Source organism: Mixophyes fleayi, chromosome 4 (genome assembly GCF_038048845.1).
Source record: "Mixophyes fleayi isolate aMixFle1 chromosome 4, aMixFle1.hap1, whole genome shotgun sequence".
In the NCBI taxonomy this organism is placed as follows: Eukaryota; Metazoa; Chordata; class Amphibia; order Anura; family Limnodynastidae; genus Mixophyes; species Mixophyes fleayi.
The window spans coordinates 139,049,998-139,070,761 of record NC_134405.1 but is presented as its reverse complement, the minus strand read 5'-3'; the positions used below and the strand labels follow the sequence as shown (position 1 = coordinate 139,070,761).

At 46.4% G+C, this 20,764-nt stretch overlaps 1 protein-coding gene across 3 annotated transcripts in view; it reads left to right on the top strand.

Annotated features, from left to right (window-relative positions):
- The window catches only part of NCAPH2 (non-SMC condensin II complex subunit H2), a 65,815-nt gene that overhangs the window by 17,231 nt on the left and 27,820 nt on the right, over positions 1 to 20,764 (top strand). For all 3 annotated transcript variants that reach the window (XM_075208477.1, XM_075208478.1, XM_075208479.1), the window contains 2 exons: positions 464 to 556; positions 19,973 to 20,079. In XM_075208477.1, coding sequence (XP_075064578.1) covers positions 464 to 556; positions 19,973 to 20,079 — 200 coding nt within the window. The remainder of the gene's footprint in view (positions 1 to 463; positions 557 to 19,972; positions 20,080 to 20,764) is intronic.

Here is a 20,764-nt window from a genome sequence, read left to right as displayed (position 1 = left end):
TGTTGCTTTCTATCTAACCTTATCCAACACCTAATTTTGTTGGCAAATTACCTGGGTTACATTTCTTATAAGCTTTGTCTATTACATGGATTTCCTACATGCCATTCATTTTATTGTAGAGGTCTTCTGAGTTGCCAATCCTACACCTGCAAAAAGGAGTTGAGACTAAATATGTAGTTTTCATTATATCTATTGTGTACTGCTAATGCAGGAGGTTCTAGAGATATAACTGCATAGTAAGATCTTTAGTCACTAATGGGACAGAAAATGTAAACCCAAGCAGTTGTGTGTTTTACTTATTATATTACTAAAGTTAACACTGTTCCACCTCTTCTGTGCAGCATTGCAATCAATTTATAGAGGTTAACTTTAGTAAAAATGTTTCTTTCCTAACTCCATGATATTGTATTTGACCCTATTATGATTTCTGTGGCTGTTGTAATCCTGTGTTGGCTCTCACTAGGTGTGAATAATGGAGAGCAAGCAGATAAGAATGAGAACATGAGGGAAGACTGTAATTTGCCTGTTCCTGTGTTGAACTTCTCTGATGATGATGGTGAGAGGGAGATTATTTGAACATTTCCAGACACATTTTTCTTTGTAAGATACTGTGGCTGGATCACTTATAGATAACTTATTGTATACATGTATTTTAATTACTAGCGCAGGTGTGCCAATGTATATAATTACAAATGTACTGATTTTTGTATTGGACATCTATGTATTTCTGAGGCTGTATGCCATGTAGGAGGAAATCTGTTTTTGTAACTTCTGAAGGCAGAATTTGCTACCTTCAGTCTTTTCATCTCAGTAACCAACTTATCTTTTTAGTCTGAATACACAGCATGGGGTCGCTGCCTTTCTATCCTGTGTAGATCTGTCAACCTTTGTCTTTAAGAGATAGGAAACCCCTGAACAATGTAAACAGCAAGTGATTTGGGAAATCAGTTTGATGTAAATGTTAAAGTTTTAAAGTGCGTTAACTCTGTCTAGAAAATTATGCATTCCGAAGGTATACATCGGTTGCAATATCTCAGACTTTGTGGTACCAGCTAGGATCAGAGGACTGGGCTGCTCCCTGCCAACATGTGTGCCATAAACTGTGTAAAAAGAGTCCTGTTTGAACATGTTATGTGTTATACCATCTGAGCTTCTGGAGATCACTAGTCTCACTAACTAGTGCAGCAGTGGCCAACCTGTGACTCTTTGAGCTTTGAAATGTGGCTCCTGGCTGGGAGCATCATTAAAGTATAGTTGTCCAGGCGCCAGCAAGGGAAGATTAAAAAACATTATGCTGCACCACTAACTGAGAGCAGCTGTGTCTTGTGACCTCCTCTGAATAATGCAGGCAGGCCACAGTGTAACAGACAATCTAATAGGAGAAGAAGAGTATAGTGTGCTCTTCCTCTTTCCTCTGCGCGGGCAAGTGATGGGCATGTAAAGAGATGTGATGGCATTTGGGGAAATCTTATGGGATGTGTGCAAGTCTGTTGGCATGTGGGAGGTTTGATTAGCATGTATGGATTATGTGAGGAGCTCCGATGGGCATGTAAAGAGGTCAGGATTGCACGTTAAGGATTTTGAATTCAGAAGCAGCATGACCTGCTGTGAAAAGACTATAGGTAGTCTTGCGGTGTTCTCTACTGAACCTATTTCTCGGATGCTCCACCCAGATGTTTTTACTTGCCACCCAGCTCTTGGAGCTCAACATAGTCCTATTATAATAGACTAAACCATTGTTTCTCCTATTAGATGTGTTGGATCTGAATTCCCTTCAGAACTTCCTTCTACCGGAGCTGTTCAATATGGATATGCTTTTGCTTGCTGATTTAGACCATGGGAGAAGAGGTGGTTCTGGTTTCCCATTATATATTCCCATATATGCCTGTTGAAAATGTTCTACTAAACCTCCGGTGGGACAGATGGAGCGGGATGCACTCTGTGTACAGTGTGTTGCTGGAACCCGGGATGAGCGGGTACAGAGGGCGTCCTTGCTGACGGCAGGGGAGCTGGCGTGAGCGCCTTCACTGGCCCAATAGGTCTCTTTGCTCGCACAGCTCATTACCTGGCAGGCGGAGGCACAGACAGCCCTAGTACTCTCAGCCGCGGGTACTATTCCGCATATTTTAACAGAAGGGGTTTCTAACGCAGCTTCTGGGGTTAATATGTGGGTGTCTTCTCAGGTTTTGTCCCCTCCTTCTCAGGCTGCCCAGGGAGTGCCGGCTTGGTCTTCTTCCTTAGGGAGAAGATTAGACTATTTAAATCACTTCTCCTTGGCTGCTTCCTCCCAGTGCCAAGCGGGCGAGGTTATCCCATGCTCCGTTTTTGGCCTCTGGTTCAGAGGGCTCCTCTGAGGAAGAGGGGGAGCTAATAAAGGATTCTGACTCCACCCAGTGGGGTGACTGGGAGGACAATGCCAGAAGCCAATAGGTGCAGGACCTGGTGTTAGCTGTACATCAGGCTTTGGACTTGGTGGAATCAGAGGAGCAGAGCTCTTCAGGTCAGGGTCTTTTTAAACGAAAAAAAAATCGAAGACTGTGTTTTCCTTACTCTTCAGAGCTGTCTAAGATTGCGGAGTCAGCATGGTAGGCTCTGGACCGAAAATTCTCTTTTCCTCTCAAGTTCCTTCAGCTTTATCCACTGCAGGACCAGGATACTTTGCGCCAGGAGCAGATTCCAAAGGTTGATTCCTTAGTGGCTAGGTTAGCCCGGCATACCACGTTGAAGGTGCCCAGCTCGGCGGTTTTACAGGACCATACAGATAGGAAGAGTAAGGTGAGGTTTTCCTTAAGAGCACGTTTTCAGCCGTGGGCTCATCATTCCGGCCCATGTTCTCATCTGCATGGGTAGCCAGAGCCCGGAATCCTGGGCTGACCAATTGGCGGCAGATTTGCAAGATTCGGATCTTCTTCCTTAGCTCTCCATTTGAAGGAAGCCTCGGGCCATCTTTATGAAGCTTCAGTGGCTTCTTCTATTTCTGTCACGGCGGTGGCAGCTAGACGGGCCCTTTGGCTTCGCTTTTGGGATGTGGATGCTGAGTCCAAGAAGTTGCTGAAGGCCTTACCTAACTCTGGGTTGGATTTATTCGGTCCAGAACTGGACACTGATTTCCCAATTCACTGGTTTCTGCCAGTGAATATTCCTAGGTTCAGCTCTTTTTGGCAGTCCTTTTGGGGCCACACCTCTGGAAGAGGTCAGTGATCAGCAAGAGGTGGGCCTTTTTCAGTCCAAGGGCAAAGGGGCTCTTTTCCCAAAAAGCACTCTCGGCTGCGGGTGTAGGGGGCCGTCTGCAACTTTTCAGAGATCAGTGGACGCTGTCTTCACGGAACAGCTGGATTTTGGGGATCATATCCGGTAAATACTTGATAGACCTTTCGTGTCCAGCTCCCAGAAGGTTCTTCTCAACTTCTCTTCCTCGGGATCCTCTGAAACGACGGGCGTTGTCTCGGGCCGTCTATTCTCTTGTTTCAGCAGGAGTCGTTTGTCGAGTGCCGGATTCCCAGAAGGGTCGGGGTTTTATTCAAATCTGTTCTTCGTTCCAAAACTGGATGGGTCTTATCTAAATCTCAAGGGGCTTAATCAGCCCTTGCGAGCGGACAAGTTCCAGATGGAATCTGTTTGCTCCGTCATCAATAGAACTGAACCCTGGGAATTTTAGGCATCTTTGATGTCTATCGACGCCAATCTCCACGTTCCCATTTGGGAAGGGCATCAGTCTCTCCTTCGGCTCATGATTGAGAGGGACCATTTTCAATTCGGGGCGCTTCCTTTCGGATTGTCAACAGCGCCCCGTGTGTTCACAAAGATGTCTGCCATGGCTTCTCGCCTGCGAGCCATGGGTGTGAACATTATCCCTTATTTGGATGATCTCCTTTTCAAGGCTCCTGCGAAGAACGTCCTGGATCAACATCTTCTGACCATTCGGATTCTGGAACAACCCGGGTGGATAGTAAATTATCCGAAGTCCCAGTTGGTTCCAGCTCAGAGGATGGTGTTCTTGGGTCTTTTCATGGACACCAGTCAACAGAAGGTTTTTCTTCCGGAAAACAAGGCTTCTGCAATCAGGGCATCAGTGCAGAGGTTTTTCCAGTTCCCTTTGCCTTCCCTGTTGATGGGCATGAAGCTCCTGGGCCAGATGGTCTTCTCATTCGAGACCCTCCCTTACGGCCGTTTTCATTTGCGGGTCTTCCAGTGGGACCTCTTGTGCCAATGGTCGGGGTCTCCCTTCCATCTCGAGTCCCAGGGCACCCCATCTCTCCCTTCGGTGCTGAGCGGACCCGTAAAACTTAGAGATGAGCAGGTCATTCGTTCCATGGTCATGGACCTTGGTGACCACGGATGTCAGCTTGAAGGGGTGGGGGGCAGTCCTCCATGTTCGTCTTCAGGGTCTTTGGTCAAACAGGGAGGCCTCCCTGCCGATAAATGTACTCGAATTGAAGCCGATCCTCCTGTCTCTTCAGGGGGCGGAGTCTCTGTTCAGAGCAATGCCGACTCGAATCCAGTCGGATAATGCCTCGGTGGTGGCCTACGTAAACCGCCAGGGCGGAACATGAAGTGCAGGAGTCATGGCAGTGGCAAACGAAATCTTAGTCTTGGGCTGAAAGGTTTGTTCTAGCTTTGTCAGTGGTGTTTATACCGGGGGTGGACAATTGGGAGTTGGATTATTTGAGCAGCCATGCGATCCTCCCAAGAGAATGATCCTTGCATCCTCGGGTCTTTCAGCATCTAGTCAACAGATGGGACCTCCCTGACATAGACTTGATGGCTTCTCGTCACAATTGCCGTGTTCCAAGGTCCAGGGATCGCTTGGCGACTGCAGTGGGTGTAATGACCATGCATTGGGAATTTGGACTGGGTTACTTGTTTCTCCCTATTCCCATGATACTTCGAGTTCTTTGACGGGTGGCTCTGGGAGGCCATCCTGTGATTCTGGTGGCGCCAAACTGGCCCAGGAGGGTTTGATACGCCAACATTGTTCTGCTCGCAGACGGTCCGGCTTGGCCTCTACCTCTCAGGCCTGATTTACTGCAACGGGGACCCTTTCATCATCCTCCTTTTCTTCGGTTAGCTTTAATGGCATGGCTGTTGAGGCTGGCATTTGGCGGAACAAGGGGTTCTCGTCCGGTGTCGCGCCGACCTTAATGAAGGCCAGGAAACCGTTTTCGACACGCATTTATCATAGGACGTGGCTGTTTTATATTAAATGGTGTGAGGCTCATTCTTGCCAGTCGTTGTCTTTCAGTTTGTCTCGTTTATTATAGTTTTTCCAGGACGGTCTGGATGTTGGGCTCCTTCTTGTTTTGATCAGGGTCCAGGTATCTGCGTTATCTGTGTTTTTCCAGCGCAGTCTGGCTATTCTTCCAGAAGTTCAGACCTTCTTCCAGGGGGTGTTGCGCATTCAGCCTCCTTACATTCCACCAATAGCGCCCTGAGATCTCAGTTTGGTCCTGGGTGTTCTCCAGAAATCGCCTTTCGAACCCCTACATTTGCTTGAACTCAGATTTGTGACTTTAAAGGTAGTATTCCTGTTAGCTATCGCGTTTACTCGCATGGTGTCAGAACTCGGGGTCTTATCATGTAGGGCTCCCTACCTGATTTTTCATGAAGTCAGGGCGGTCTTGAGGACGGTACCTTCTTTTCTGCCGAAGGTTGTCTGGTTTCCACGTGAATCAGGATATAGTGGTTCCTGCTTTTCTTGAGGGTTCCTTGTTTGATGTGGTGCGGGCTTTACGCTCTTGTGGGGATAGGACCTCTGCTTATCGCAAGACGAACTCTTTGTTTTGTATGACTCTCATAAGAGGGTTGGCCAGCATCCAAGCAATCCATTGCCCTTTGGATTACATCTACGATTCTGCAGACTTATGTGAGTTCTAGCAGGACACTGCTCACTCCACACATTCTGTGGGAGCGTCCTGGGCTGCTTGTCACGGTGCCTCGGCGGATGAGCTGTGCAGGGCTGCTACCTGGTCCTCTGTTCACACCTTTACCAAATTTTATCAATTTAATGTTTTCACTGCTTCGGATGCTTTCTTTGGCCGCAGTGTTTTGCGTGCAGGGCCTCCAGAGCAACCCCCCCCCCCTTAGGGGCTACTTTAGAAGGTCCCCCCCCCCATGGTAGCAGTGTCCCCCAGATTGGATGATGAGAAAAGAAGATTTTGGTACTTACGTCAAATGTCTTTCTCTGAACCCATCTGGGGGACACTGCGTTCCCTCCCTTTTGCTCTTCTGCTGGATGTTGTTGTTCGGTTCCTTCCTTGGGGCTTTTGTATTTTACTGAGGGTAGCAGGGGTTGCAGAGGGGAGGAGTCGGCAGCAGTTGGTTAACTATTTAAGTGCCAACTCCGAGTGCCCCTCCTACAACCCCATGGTAGCAGTGTCCCCCAGATTGATTTTGAAAATGATTTGCCGTAAGTACCAAAATCTTCTTTTTTACACAGAAATTTAAAGTTAATGTAGGACATGCCCTATCCCAACTATAAATCTGTCCCCACATTTAAAATGTTTTTTATCAGTACATCCAACTCAAGCAATTTTTTTTATTCAATTACTTTAAACCCCTTCACCATCCGATCATTACTCCCCACTAGAGTCTGTGTCGTGGCGCCCCTTTAATATCAACACTGTTTCAATTGTTATTGCTCTAAAATCAACCTACCAAGCACCCAAATGGGTTGGCTTGAGAGAGGAACGCGCATGTGGTACCTTAAAGAGTAAACCCAAAAATAAAAATAATTTGGCCAAATCCTCGATATCTAAGAATTAAAGAAACCTTTTTGTTTTTTAAAGCTTTTCTACAGATGGTATTCAGTCCCATCGCATCTATGTTCAATATTTCCGGACTTCTCTCATCTGTGCAGATGAGCTTGAGGCCATTGGGACACCGTGTTGCCCAGATGGTCTTGTCTGAAAATGCAACCTTACTGTAAGAAAGTACATATTCTCATTAAATCGGTGACTGATGATCAATTGCCTGAATCTTCGCTATATTCCCTTCTACCCAGGTCCATCCTAGAAACCCTGCGCTCTGTTCAAAAACTGATTAGACATATTTTGAACGTGGCTAATTTCCTAATTGCTGGAAGAACATCTTCCCACTTTTACTGACCACCACCATACATGGCATTTGGTCAACATGCCGAATGGAAATGATCACAGCCACTCTACATAATACGTCGTCGAACTTGCAAAACACATGGACCCAATGGATGAGCTTTTATGCAGCCAAACCTTCTTTATTCACTGTATGACACCAATAGGATTCCAGCGAGCTCCTCTATAACCCTCCTCAGCAATTCTTCACCCCCTACCATTCCCAAGCCCTGTCTTGCCTCTATACTACCCATTTGTGTTTTAATTTCAATGAATAACTGATTTGCCTTTTAATGTTGCTGATAATTCTCGCCTTCTCCTTTCCTACTTTCCCTTCCCCTATTTGTCTTTCTGTATATTAATATTGGAAATATGTATTTTCCCTATTTTATTATCTAATTCTCTTTAATATTTGTATTTTTATATGCAATCTTATATTCTCTGTTCCATACCTCCTGAAACCCAATAACAAAGTTTTTTTGTTAAAAAACAAAAAAAAGAGGATTTATGTACTCACGTTAAATCCGTTTCTCTGATTCCGTCTGGGGGACACTGCTTACCATGGGTTGTGGAGGGGAGCTTGGGGAGTTGGCACCTAACTAGTTAACTTTAGTACTGCCGACAGACCCCTCCCCTCTACAATCCCCCTGCCCCCTCTTGTTCAGTTAATTAAAAGCCCAAGGAGTAAAGGCCAGTCAAACAAGAGCACACAGAAGAAAAGCAGAAGGGAGGGATCGCAGTGTCCCCCAGACGGAATCAGACACGGATTTAACGTGAGTACATAAATCCTCTTTTCTCTTTCATCCAGTCTGGGGGACACTGCTTACCATGGGGACGTTCTAAAGCAGCCTCCTAAGGGTGGGACTACTCTGAAAATCCCGCTCATAAAGCACTACGAGCGAAATTTGCATCAGTGGATGCAAATACATTAAACTGGTAAAATTTTGTAAATGTATGGACAGAAGACCAGGTGGCTGCCCTGCAAAGCTGGTCTGCAGAAGCCCCATTTCTTGCTGCCCACGACGCCCCTACCAATCTGGTCTAATGGGCGGTTAGTCTCTCCGGCACAGGACGGTTAGCCTTTATGTAAGCCTGTTTAATGGTTGCCGTAATCCATCTTGCAATGGACTGTTTAGAGGCTGGCCAGCCCCTTATTGGCATCATAAAGAACAAATATAGAGAATTGGTACGTCTAATCAGAGAGGTTCTTTTGACATAAATGCGTAGAGCCCTAACCACATCTAACTTTTCCATAGATTGCTGATCCGAATGGGAAGTAGATGAAAAGACCGGAACTACAATTTCATGGTTCAGGTGAAAGGCCGAAACTACCTTAGGAACGAAGGAAGGAAGGGTTCTCAACACCGCTCTGTCGTCGTGGAAAACCAAATATGGTTCCCGGCAAGACAGTGCTCCTAATTCCGATACCCTACGCGCAGATGCAATAGCCAAAAGAAAGAGGACCTTCCAGGTCAACCACTTTAAATCTGCGCCAATTAATGGCTCAAATGGAGGTCCTTTAAGCATATCCAGCACCAGGTTAAGATCCCATTTTGCTGTAGGCGGAATATAAGGAGGTTAAATATGCAGGACTCCCTGGAGGAAATTCCTGATATCTGGTAAATCCGCTAGTTTCAGATGAAAAAACACTGAAAGAGCCGATACCTGAACTTTAAGGGAACCTAATCGAAGCCCTGCCTCCAGGCCATTCTGAAGGATAGCCAACAAGCGAGGGAGACGAAAGGAAGACAAGGGACATGTCCTGTTTTCGCACCATCGGATGTAAGCTCTCCAAATCCGATGATATATGCGAGCTGAAACTGGCTTTCTGGCTCGCATTAAAGTGTCTACTACTCTGGGAGAAAAACCTCTAGCCCTCCAGAGGCTGGCTTCAACAGCCATGCCGTTAAAGTGAGCTGAGGTAAATTCTGGTGACGGAAGGGACCCTGCAGGAGCAGGTCGTCTCGAGATGGAAGAGGAATTCCCTGTCCTTCCGCCATAGAGATTATTTCCGCGTACCAGACTCGGCGCGGCCATGAGGGAGCTATCAGAATTACTGGCAGACCCCCCTGTCTTACTCGTCTGAGTACGCGAGGAAGCATGGGAATCGGAGGAAATAGGTATCCCAACCTGAATTCCCATGACATCGTCATGACGTTCACTGCCACTGCTAAGGGGTCTCTTGCCCTTGCGCCGAACCTGTGAACCTTTCTGTTGTATCTGGAGGCCATGAGATCTATGTCCGGAAGACCCCACCTCTGAACTGGAAAACTTCCGGATGGAGTGACCACTCCCCCGGCATCATCTGGTTTCGACTTAAGTAGTCGGCCTCCCAATTTCTTATTCCTGGAATGAAAACTGGGGAGATTGCAGGGACATATTATTCTGCCCAAACCAAAATTTGAGCGGCAATCTTCATTGCAGCTACACTCTTGGTTCCTCCCTGTCTGTTGATATATGCCACGGCTGTAGCATTGTCGGACTGGACTCTGACCGGTTGGTTCTGGAGAAGGGACTGGGCCCCCCGGATGGCTAAAACAATAGCCTTCAATTCCAGCACATTAGTAGATTGGGCTGCTTCCTGAACCGACCAAAGTCCCTGGAGTCGGAGGTGCAGGATTACCGCCCCCCAACCTTTTAGGCTGGTGTCTGTTGTGGCTATGATCCATGAGCATGGAGCGAAGGACCTGCCCACCCTCAAGTGATCCAGGACTAGCCACCACTGGAGTGATTCTATCGTCCTTGGGGATAGAGATATTTTCTGGAGATCCAAGCGTAAGTGGGATCCCGACCATTTTTTTAGCAGATTCCACTGAAAACAGCGGGAATGAGCTCGACCGAATGGAAGGATCTCGAAGGAGGCCACCATCTTTCCCAGCAGCCGCATGCACAAGTGCATTGAGGGGCTGGGAGAAGTCAAGACCTGAGTTGTTACACTCTGAATAGAACTGATCTTCTCGACGGGCAGGAACACCTTTTGCTGACTGGTGTCCATAATGAGCCCTAGGAAAACCATGCGTTGACACGGGATCATCTGAGATTTCCTTAGGTTTATTAGCCATCCATGGCCCTCGAGAACTGCCAAGGAGAGGGATAAGTGATGCCTTAAGCCAATCTCCGAGGAAGATTTGATGAGCAGGTCGTCCAAATAAGGAACTACCTGAACTCCCTGTAGGTGAAGACATGCTGCCATAACTGACATGATCTTCGTAAAAACCCTCGGCGCTGTGGAGAGGCCGAATGGGAGGGCCCGGAACTGATAGTGGGAGGATCCCACTGTGAATCTCAGGAGAGATTGGTGGTGGATCCAAATGGGAACGTGGAGGTAAGCGTCCTTTATATCTATGGACGCCAAAAACGGATTCTTCTCTAGGCCGTTTATCACTGACCTCAGGGATTCCATCCGAAACTTGTCCACCCTTAAGTGCACATTGAGGCCCTTTAAGTTTAAGATGGGCCGAAAGGAGCCGTCCGGCTTCTTGACCAGAAACCGGTTTGAATAGAAGCCCTGTCCTTTCTGGTAGTTTGGGACCTTGCTGATAACTTTTTGAGAAAGAAGAGAGGTGACACAATCCTGTATTGCCTGGCGTCTTGATGGATCTCTGGGTAACGGAGTTAAGAAGAAACGATGTGGAGCCGTGCCCAGAAGGTCTATCCTGTACCCCTCTGATATAATGCCCCGAATCCAAGGATCTTGAGAGGACGCTGTCCATTGTTCTTGAAACAAAGACAGACGTCCCCCCACTGGCGCCCCCTTCAAAGGAACAGGGTGTTCGTCAGGATGCAGGCTTCTCCTGGGTCTTGGAGGTATGACGCCTACCTGCAAACGAGGATCTCCCCCTGGCAGAGGAGCCTTGAGAATTGGGATGCCTGCCTCGAAAGGACTGGCCCCTAGGTAAGGAAGTCCCCCGAAAGGGCTGGCGAAAGGAGCTGACCCGAGGGTTATGGCTCCTACTATGGAATACAGGCAAGGAAGTGCTTTTGCCCCCCCCCCCCCCGTTGCCTGAGTGATCAGGGTTTTCAATTCCGGGCCGAACAAACCTGCTGCAGAAAAAGGAATGCATCTCCTTCCCAGGATTTCATCCATAACGTCCTTCTTGCAGAAATAGATGCAGCCTGAATAGAAGATGAAACGGCTGCAGTGTTCTGGGCTGCCTCATAAAGGTACCCCGATGCCTCCTTTAAATGCAAAGCCAGGGGAAGTAAATCAGAGTCCTGTAAGGCCTCTGCTAACTGGTCTGCCCATGTTTCCATGGCTCTAGCCACCCAAGCTGAAGCAAAGGTGGGTCTAAAGGAAGAACCCGCAGCTGCAAATATAGATTTCAGCTGAGACTACCCTACGATCATTGACATCCTGCAGAGATGCTGAACCCAGGGTTGGGAGCAAGATGTGTTTGGCCAATCAGGCAATAGGGATATCGACCTTTGGAATAGTCTCCCAGCGGGCCACATCTTCCTCCTGTAACGGATACAGGGAGGAGAATCTTTTAGGTACAGAGAACCTTTTATCAGGCTGTTTCCAGGCTCCTTCAGCAATATCCTTAAGCTCTACAGAAGATGGAAAACGGCTAGCCTTTCTTTTGGCCTTCTTAAAGAGACTTCTGTCTCTAGGAATAGGATCCTCCGGTTCTGGGAGGTCCAAAGCTTGTCTTACTGCTAAAACCAAATCATTAATAAATTGGCTTTTAGAACTTTCTTCCTGACTCAAAGGTTGAACCTGGTCGGGATCAGAATTAATTTCCCCTTCTTCCTCTGAAACCTCCTCAGAGTCTGAAAAGACCATAAGGGGATTATCAGACCTAGGACGCTTTCTTTTAGAAGGCGAGATGTTAGGAGATTCAAGTAACTGGTTCAGCTTATCCAAACCCCTTTTAAATGCTGTGGACCATGGCGGTTCTGTGGAAACAGAGGCCTTGTCCGTCTGTAAGGAGGAAGGCCCTGGCATAGAGGCTCCAATAGAACCTGTGGCAGTAGCGAGGCCCAGCTGTGTACTAGGATTATTAGCCACCGAGGTTACAACACTAGACCACAACTGATTGGATTGGCAAACCATCTGAGCTAAAGAGGAAACCGACTGCGATAGGGAGGCAACCCAGGCCGGTTCCTCAGTCGGTGGGGCTGACGTTTGCTGGGTTTGCGCAGACGGGACCTCTGCTTCGCAGGCAGAGCATAGCGCCAACGGGTCCTTCTTGCCATTAGGTAATTTAACATGACATTTAGAACATGTAAAATATTTAGCAATAGGGCCCTTTCCCTTATCTGACATTTCTTAATAAAGGAAGGCACACCAAACACAGACTAAAATTGTAAAATTTAGCTGAGTAGAGAGAGAGGAGTAACTACAAGTAATCAACTAATCTAGATATAAAAGTTGTACTTGTAAAATTTTTAAACACACTAAAATACATAAGCAAGTAGGAGAACTATAACATAACCCCTACTAGCCCACTTGTACACAGCAGTACAGAATATGTGTTTAAATAAATCAATACTTAGCTCATAGGCCAAACTGGAGAGAAGTCCAGTAGCAGTATCCTGGTGTCTGCTCCCACAGCTCTGATCTCTCTTCCCGGGCTTCTCCTTGGCGCCAGAAGACTGGGACAGACCATCTCTCTCTGGAAGGAGGGGAGTGAGCTCTATGTCTTAGCTCCCCCCCCTCTACAGTAATGCTGTCCCTGCAGCTCCACATCGGGAAAAAAAACGGGGTTAATGTGGCAGAGTAATGGAGACCTCCAGGGGAGGTCTTCGCAGTGGAAGATACCTGATGCCCCCTCCTATGCATGAGGGGGGATCCTGGTATAGCCCCCTTCCTCCTCTCCTTAATAGCGCTGTTTCCCCTTCTTGATCCGGATCCAAGATGGCCGCCGCTATAATAGATATCCGATAACCGGTGCTCTATGCCTGCAGTGGCAGAGCCGGTTATCGGGGAGGCTCCAGGATTGACAGCGGTCCGGTGAGACCGCTTGTCACTCCAAATTCAGGCACCCTTTCTTTCTATTCCTGTCAGTGAGAGCCGCTGGCTCTCATCTCTTCAGGGGAGTGCCTGCCCCTGTTCTGCTGTGTGTGTTCTCTATAGCAGAACACACACCAGCGCTGCCACCTGTTAAAATAAAAAAAATAAAAACTTTTCAAAGAAAATAAATGAAATAAAAGTAAAAATTACTCGCAGTACATTAAAACGCTGCCCAATTCACGGGCACCTAAAAAAAAACTGAACAAGAGGGGGCAGGGGGATTGTAGAGGGGAGGGGTCTGTCGGCAGTACTAAAGTTAACTAGTTAGGTGCCAACTCCCCAAGCTCCCCTCCAACCCATGGTAAGCAGTGTCCCCCAGACTGGATGAAAGAGAAAAGTCTTTAATGACAAAACATTAAAGAAAACAAACATTAAGATGTTATTAATGTTTACTGTACATAAAATGCATTTTTACAGTTGCTTCAGATTGCATACACATCTGCCATCACTAGTAAATGGCACTTGCACCAGCTATAGCTCTGGTGTAAGTGATATGAGTGAAAATCACATACCTTAGTGATGCCCAAAGCTTTAATTGGACACATCTGCGTGCACTTGAGCTTTGCACGCCCGTATTCTACATTGTCTACGTGCACTCGCTCATTCCCCACCAAATTCCACCCATGAAATCGTAGATTGTAGTAAGGGTTCTTTGCCATCGAATTCCTCTTGTTCTGGGCATGCGTAGTTTACACATAATACAGCATGTATTGCATTTACGCTCCTTAATGAATTAGACCCATAGTAATATATTGCTGATAAGTGAATTAAAAGTGAATGCTCTCCTTTTTGAAGTGAGAAATAAATACAACGTTTCATCCACAAAACATTTGTGATGTAGTCGCTTGTCTCTGTTATTATGATACTCTTTTTCTCATGATTTAACTTTCATTCTAGGCTGCCAATTTTATATGGGACATGAAAGGGAAAAAAAGTGCATAGAAGTGTGTTAATTTACTCTAGGGGTTTTATTTCATGTGGAGTCAACTCTCTCAGCTTTCCATTAGGCTAAATGTTTTTATTTGAAATATAAAATCTTAATCGTGTTATTACAAGAACATTCAAATAAAAAAGAAGAAGAAAGGATTACACTCATAATTTTGGAGTCTAATCATGCCATAAATCTGAGCCATATCGAATCTGCTTCTAATATTGTTCTTTTATCCAGAAGTTATGGTATCTCTTATTGTCCACTTTTTCGTGAGACATCTGCACACTTTATGAGAACGTCCAGCTTTCTTCATGACTGCATGTAAAATACGGGATCAGAGTGCTCAGAAGCATGCAATGAGCAACTTCTGATTTAATTTTCTGAGTAAAAAGAACTTTTCTAGGCAAGAATGACAAGACAGAACCCTTGACAATTTTCTACAAAATATAAAAATATTTCTCCATCCACTCTATTGGTCACTGCTACCATGGGCGTTGTCTGAGGACGCATGGAGTTGGCACTTTAATAGTTAATAACTAAACTTGCTGCTGACTCCTCCCCTCTGCATGCAACGCCATAGACCTAAGTTTTGTTGAAGTGTCCATGGAGTTTGGCTGTTTTTAGTACTGCTTGGCAGTACTTGCTGTTTAGTGTAGTTTTTATTATTTTTTTAATAGATTTATCTTCGTATTAGGTGAGGATAAGTGCTAATTACCGTTTTTCCTGTTAGGTTTCTAATGGAGCGATGTTCCATTTTTTAATTTATTTTTTTATTTTTTTTTTATTTTTTTGTGTGTGGTTTTTTTGGGAGAAAAAAAAAAGACCTGAAGAAACTTCAGACTGCGGGCAGTGACAGCGCTATGCAGCTGTCACTGCACTGTCCCGATGGGTCCGGTGCTGCCACCGGCAGAGAGCACCTCACTCTGAGGATCTGCCATGTTGGGAGAAACCAAGTTCCCCACTGAGGGGCGGGCTTGGGTCTCATAAAGCTCTAGACTGTTCCGAGTGGACAATGATGCAGGGCAGGACACAGTGCGGCAGCCTGTGTGTTGATGGAGGCTCTTCCCTTTCTTTTATATTTTTAAAGGAAAAAGGAGGTATAGGACGAGAATTGGAGGTGTTTTTATTAACAATGTCTGATAAAGGGAAGAGTGTCCATGTTAAGTTATATTCCTGCTCTAAATGTTCAGCTGGACCAGGGGGCCGTGTGTGCGCAGTCTGAAGCAGGGGACCGGGGCGTGCAGACCCAGGGTGGCCCTTCCGCAGTGGTTGAGGAGCCGATGTAGGTTTCCTCTTTAGCGCAGTCTGTTTCTATGCTGACCCAGCTTATCAACAGACAGGCAGAGGCTACTACCGCTTCTATGAGCGTAAATGCTTGCGCTTCTTCAGCTGCCTCCATGGAGGTGGTTAGTTCTGGGGCTTCAGATGGTTTGGGAGGCGACATACCACAGGCCCTCCTTTCACCATCTCGGGTTACTCAGCCTGGACCTATGTGGTAATCCGCTTTTGGAAAGCGTTTGAACCACCTAAACAGGTCACCTAAACAGGTATTTAGAATCCTCTACACATTTGGCGCCTAGGGTCAAACGTTCCCGCCTTTCTCATCCTTTATTTTCAGACTCAGAGGGTTCATCTGGAGAGGAATGCAAATTAGTGGAGGATTCAGATTTTATGCATTTAGGTGACTGGGATGGACCACTCCAGAAACCAGGGAATTCAGGATTTGGTGATGGCGGTGTGTTAAAGTCTTGTCTGGGTGGAAGAGGATCAGGTACTTCCTGGTCAGAATTTGTTTAAAAGCAGTAGACCTAGAACTGTTTGTTTTCCATCGTCAAGCGGAGCTTACGGAGATTGCCGAATCCTCTTGGAAGCAGCCAGATAAGAAGTTTTCGGTTCCTTGCAGGTATACAATGCTTTATCCTCTGCAGGTACACAATCTAGCTCATTGGGAACAGTTATCCAGAGTGGATACTCTGGTGGCCAAATTAGCCCAGCATACTACCCTGCAGGTTCCACGTGCAAAGGTACTTCAGGATCCTACGGATTGCAGGATGGCGGGGTTTCTGAAGAAAATCTTCCTTGCAGCTAGCACACGCTTTAAACCTTTTTTTCTCATCCGCCTGGGTGGCCAGAGCAGTGGAGTCGTGGGGTGACCAATTAGCTGCGGGTTTGCAGGATTCGGAGTTGCTTTCTTTTGGCTCTTCACTTAACGAAAGCTTCCGTCTCTCTTTGAGGCGGCTCAGAATGCGTCTTACATTTCTTCTTCGGTGTCTGCGTCTGTGGTTGAAGCTAGGAGAATGCTTTGGCTTCATTCCTGGGATGCCAACGGTAGTCTAAAAAATCATTAGAACCTTTACCTTTTTCAGGATCGGTCCTCTTTGGTCCAGAAATAGATAACACGATCAGTCAGACGACTGGAGGTAATAGCACTTTTCTGCCTGTGAACACACCTAAGCCTAGGATTCCTCGGTTGTTTTTTTTCCGGCAGTCCTTTTTGGTGGTAACACAGCCTCAAGGGGGCAGTTTTCAATTGGAGGCAAACCGCTTGCACTCGGGACAATCTCAGAAGGGAAGAGGTTTCAATTCTAAGATCTCGGACAAGACTCCTGCATGAAGGGATTCCGCCTCTCCTCGCAGCTGCGGGGTGAGGGGTCGCCTTCAGTTGTGCAATGACCAGTGGGTGGAGTACACCAGGAATGTTTGGAACTTGGGAATAATATCTAGAGGTTATTTTATAGACCTCATGGGTCCTGCTCCTCAGCGATTCTTCCAGGCTTCATTGCCTCGTGATTTGATAAAGAGAAGGACGATGCTCTAGTTGAACAATTCTCTTCTTTCTGCTGGAGTCATTTGCCGGTTTCTGGACGATCAGGAAGACATGGGTTTTTACTCAGACCTGTTTCTGGTTCCCAAACACGACTGTTCGTTTCGGCCAATACTGAACCTTAAGAGTCACAACCTTCATCTTCGTATGACCAAAGTTCTTTGGAATCGGTTCGCTCAGTGATCAACTGGTTGGAACCCCTGGAGTTTCTGGCGTCTATAGACATCCTGGACGCTTACCTACACATCCCTATTTGGGAGGGACATCAGTCCCTGCTTCACTTCACCGTAGGCAGCTCTCGTTTTCAATTTCGGGCAATTCCCTTCAATTTTTCCACCGCACCCAAAAGTATTTACGAAGGTTATGGCTGCAGGTTTACTTCCCCAAGGAGTAAATGTAGTTTCATACCTGAATGATTTACTCATCAAGGCTTCCTCGGGCCTGCTCCTGTCTCAACATCTTACTCTGTCCCTTCGGTTTCTGGAACAGCATGGGGGCGGATAATCAATTATCCGAGATCTCAACTGGAACCCTCCCAAAGGATGCTGTTCTTGGAACTTTTGATGGACACTGTTCTTCAGAATCTTTTTCTACCAGAGCAAAAGGTTCGCTCTGTTTAGCTACTCCTGGATCATCCACTTCCTTCCATGAGGTTGGGCACGCGTGTTTTTGGCTTGATGGTGTCTGCATTTGTGACCCTTCCCTACGGTCTGTTCCACTCGCGTGCTTTCCAGTGGGATTTTTTGAGTCAGTGGTTGGGATCACCTCTCCATCTAGAGTCCTAATGGATTCACCTCTCCAGAAGGACTCGCAATTTCCTGAATTGGTGGCTCAAACAGGCCCATCTGATTATGGGCAGGTCCTTTGCCGCGTGGACCTGGGTCCTAGTAACTATGGATGCTAGTCTGCGAGCTTGGGAGGGCAGGCTCTCCTGGCAATCAACATTCTCGAATTATGAGCCATGTTGCTAGCTCTTCATGGAGCACAATTTGTCCTTCAAGGAGAGCCGGTTCGGCTACAGTCCGATAACGCCACAGCGGTGGCGTATATAAATCGTAAAGGAGGAACAAAAAGCACAGGAGCCATGAAGGTGGCAAAGTCATATCTTGGGCGGAGACCTGGGTCCCAGCGATATCTGCAGTTTCATTCCAGGGATAGCAGATTATCTTGGCAGACATGCAATCCTCCCGGTAGAATGGTCTCTGCATCCGCAGGTTTTTCAACAACTGGTCCAGAGATGGGGTCTTCCAGATCTGGATTTATTGGCATCCAGGCACAACCATCAGGTGCCAAAGTTTTGCACAAGGGCTGGAGATCCTCTGGCGTTTGTGGTGGATGTCATATCCATGAAGTGTCGATTCCCGACTAGGATATCTTTTTACACCAATTCCGATGATTCAGTGGGTGCTTCGGCTAGTTAAGGATGTAGGTGTCATTCGGTGACACCCCCAATTGGCCCAAGCGAGTTTGGTGCACAAACCTCTTTTGTTATGTCGAAAAGACCAGGTTGCTCACTCAGACCCGATCTTCTCAATCAAGGACCTTTTTATCATCCGGACTTACCTTGATTGGCTTTAATGACATGGCTGTTGAGGCCAACCTCTGGAGATCCAGGGGTTTCTCCCTTAGAGTAGTGATACCATAATGAGGACTTGGAAGCCGGTGTCGGCTAAGATCTATCACAGGGTGTGGAAGATTTATGTACAATGGTGAGAGGAAGTGTGCATCTTTCAGTTTTACACGTTTTCTGGCTTTTCTTCAAGATTGGTTATAAACGGGTCTTAGATTGAGTTCCCCTGAAGGTTCAGGTCTCAGCGCTTTTTATTTTCTTCCAGCACCAATTGGCTTCTCTGCCTGACGTTCGTACTTTTCTTCAGGGAGTGCTACATGTTTAGGCTCCTCATGTTCCTCCGTTGGCTCTGTGGGATTTGAACCTGGTCCTCGATGTCATTCAGTGTCCTCCATTTGAACCTCTGGAGTCTGGTGACCTCAGATTTTTGACTTGGAAGGTGTTTTTTTTTGTTGGCTATTGCTTCTGCACAAAGCGTTTCAGAATTAGGGGCCTTGTCCTTTTAAAGTTCCTTATTTTGGTGTTTCAGGAGGGTAGAGCGGTTCCCAGGACCATGTCTTCCTTTTTTCTGAAGGTTGTTTCAGGTTTCCCTATAAACCTAGGAGAAATTGGTTCCGGCCTTTCGAGAAGGAGTGTATTCTTTTTTGGGCCTTATTCTTCTGTTGGTCTGGATGTTGTCAGAGCCTTGAAGGTTTATGTGGAAAGGACTTCTGCTTGTCGGAGGACCGACTCTTTTTGTGCTTTACTATTCTTTTGAGAGGGTGGCCAGCCACTAAGCAAACTTTTGCTTGTTTGGATTAGGTCTGTTATTAAGCATGCCTATGTGAGTATGGATCGGGCTGTGTCTCTGGTTCTAACGGTGCACTCTACCCATGCGTTGGAGGCATACTGGGCTGCTCGCAAAGGGCTTCTGCAGGTCTGTGTAGGGCGGCTACCTGGTGCTCTATCCATACCTTTTTCACAGTTTTACCAGTTCAACATTTTTGCTTCATCAGACGCCAGTTTTAGCTGCAGGGTTTTACGGGCTGGTAGACCAGAGCATTCCCTCCCTAAGTAGGCTACTTTAGAAGGTCCCCATGAGTGAATGATGGAGAAAAAAGGATTTTTGTACTTACGTTAAATCTCTGTCTCTGAGTCCATCTGGGGGACACTGCATTCCTTCCCTTTTGCTGTTCTACTGCTTGGTTTGATTTGTACCCTTTTTTTCTTGGGACTTTAGTATTACTGAGGTCTATGTGGTTGCAGAGGGGAGGAGTGAGCAGCAAGTGTAGTTATTAGCTGTAAGTGCCAACTCCATGCGCCCTCAGACAACATCCACGGTAGCAGTGTGCCCCCCAGATGGATTCTGAGAGAGAGATTTAACATAAGTGCAAAAATCTTCTTTTTTAGTGGGTGGGGCAATGGTTCCACTTTAAAGACCATGTCAACCAATTTGAAAGGGGTTTAAAAATTACAAAGTACTTAAAATAAAGTATCAGACTGAGCTTAATTCTGCCCATACCTTCCTTTTCAAATCTAATAATGATGATTTAATTCTTTATTTTAGCTCCCCCTTTGGATAATGGCGACGATGTGGGATTTCTCCCACTGCATGATCACCATGAAGCAGATGATGTAGAAATGGAGCCTGCAGAACACATTGCACGACAGCAAGTATGTTTAAGTCCTTAGAAAAGTCACTGGTATATTTTCTCTTATATCCTATGAATGCTTCTGAAGCACTGCTATTGAGAGGCTCAGCTGGAGTTTGGGCACTTTCATTTTAGAGCTAAAAGTCTGAACTCTTTCCTCTCTGTACCCCGCAGCCTGCTGGGAGACTTGGTTTTTCAAACTCCCTGTTTGCTAGGCTGCCATTTGGGGACTTTTTTGTTTGTTTGTTTTTTCATGTGGAGCATTTCATTTTTCAACAGGTCATGAAGTAGTGCCCTGTAGCACACATTTGTTAATGGACACTTTTAAAGCTTCACTAGTACCTATTGAATTTTTTTTACCAATGTGCGACTATCGGCCAGGTATTTTTCCCATTTCTTTTATTTGCCGGTTCTGTATGATTGCCACCGCTAATTAAAGTGGCTTTACCTTCTAGGCCTGTATTGCAAATGCTTCATGCTGCATGTTTCTTTGTGTACCCTGTCTGGAGGGCAGTGATGCCTTAACAAGGAGGAATCATTCATTTGGGCCATTTGTGATCTCTGATGTTACTGAAACTCGTGATAGAGAAGTTCTGGTAGACTGGGTATTGCAGTACCCCTTCTTCACACTGTTTCTTCCTACTGTAGCTAGCAAGACATTATTGTATTTCTCCACTATTCTAAGACTGCAATTGACAGACCGTTCT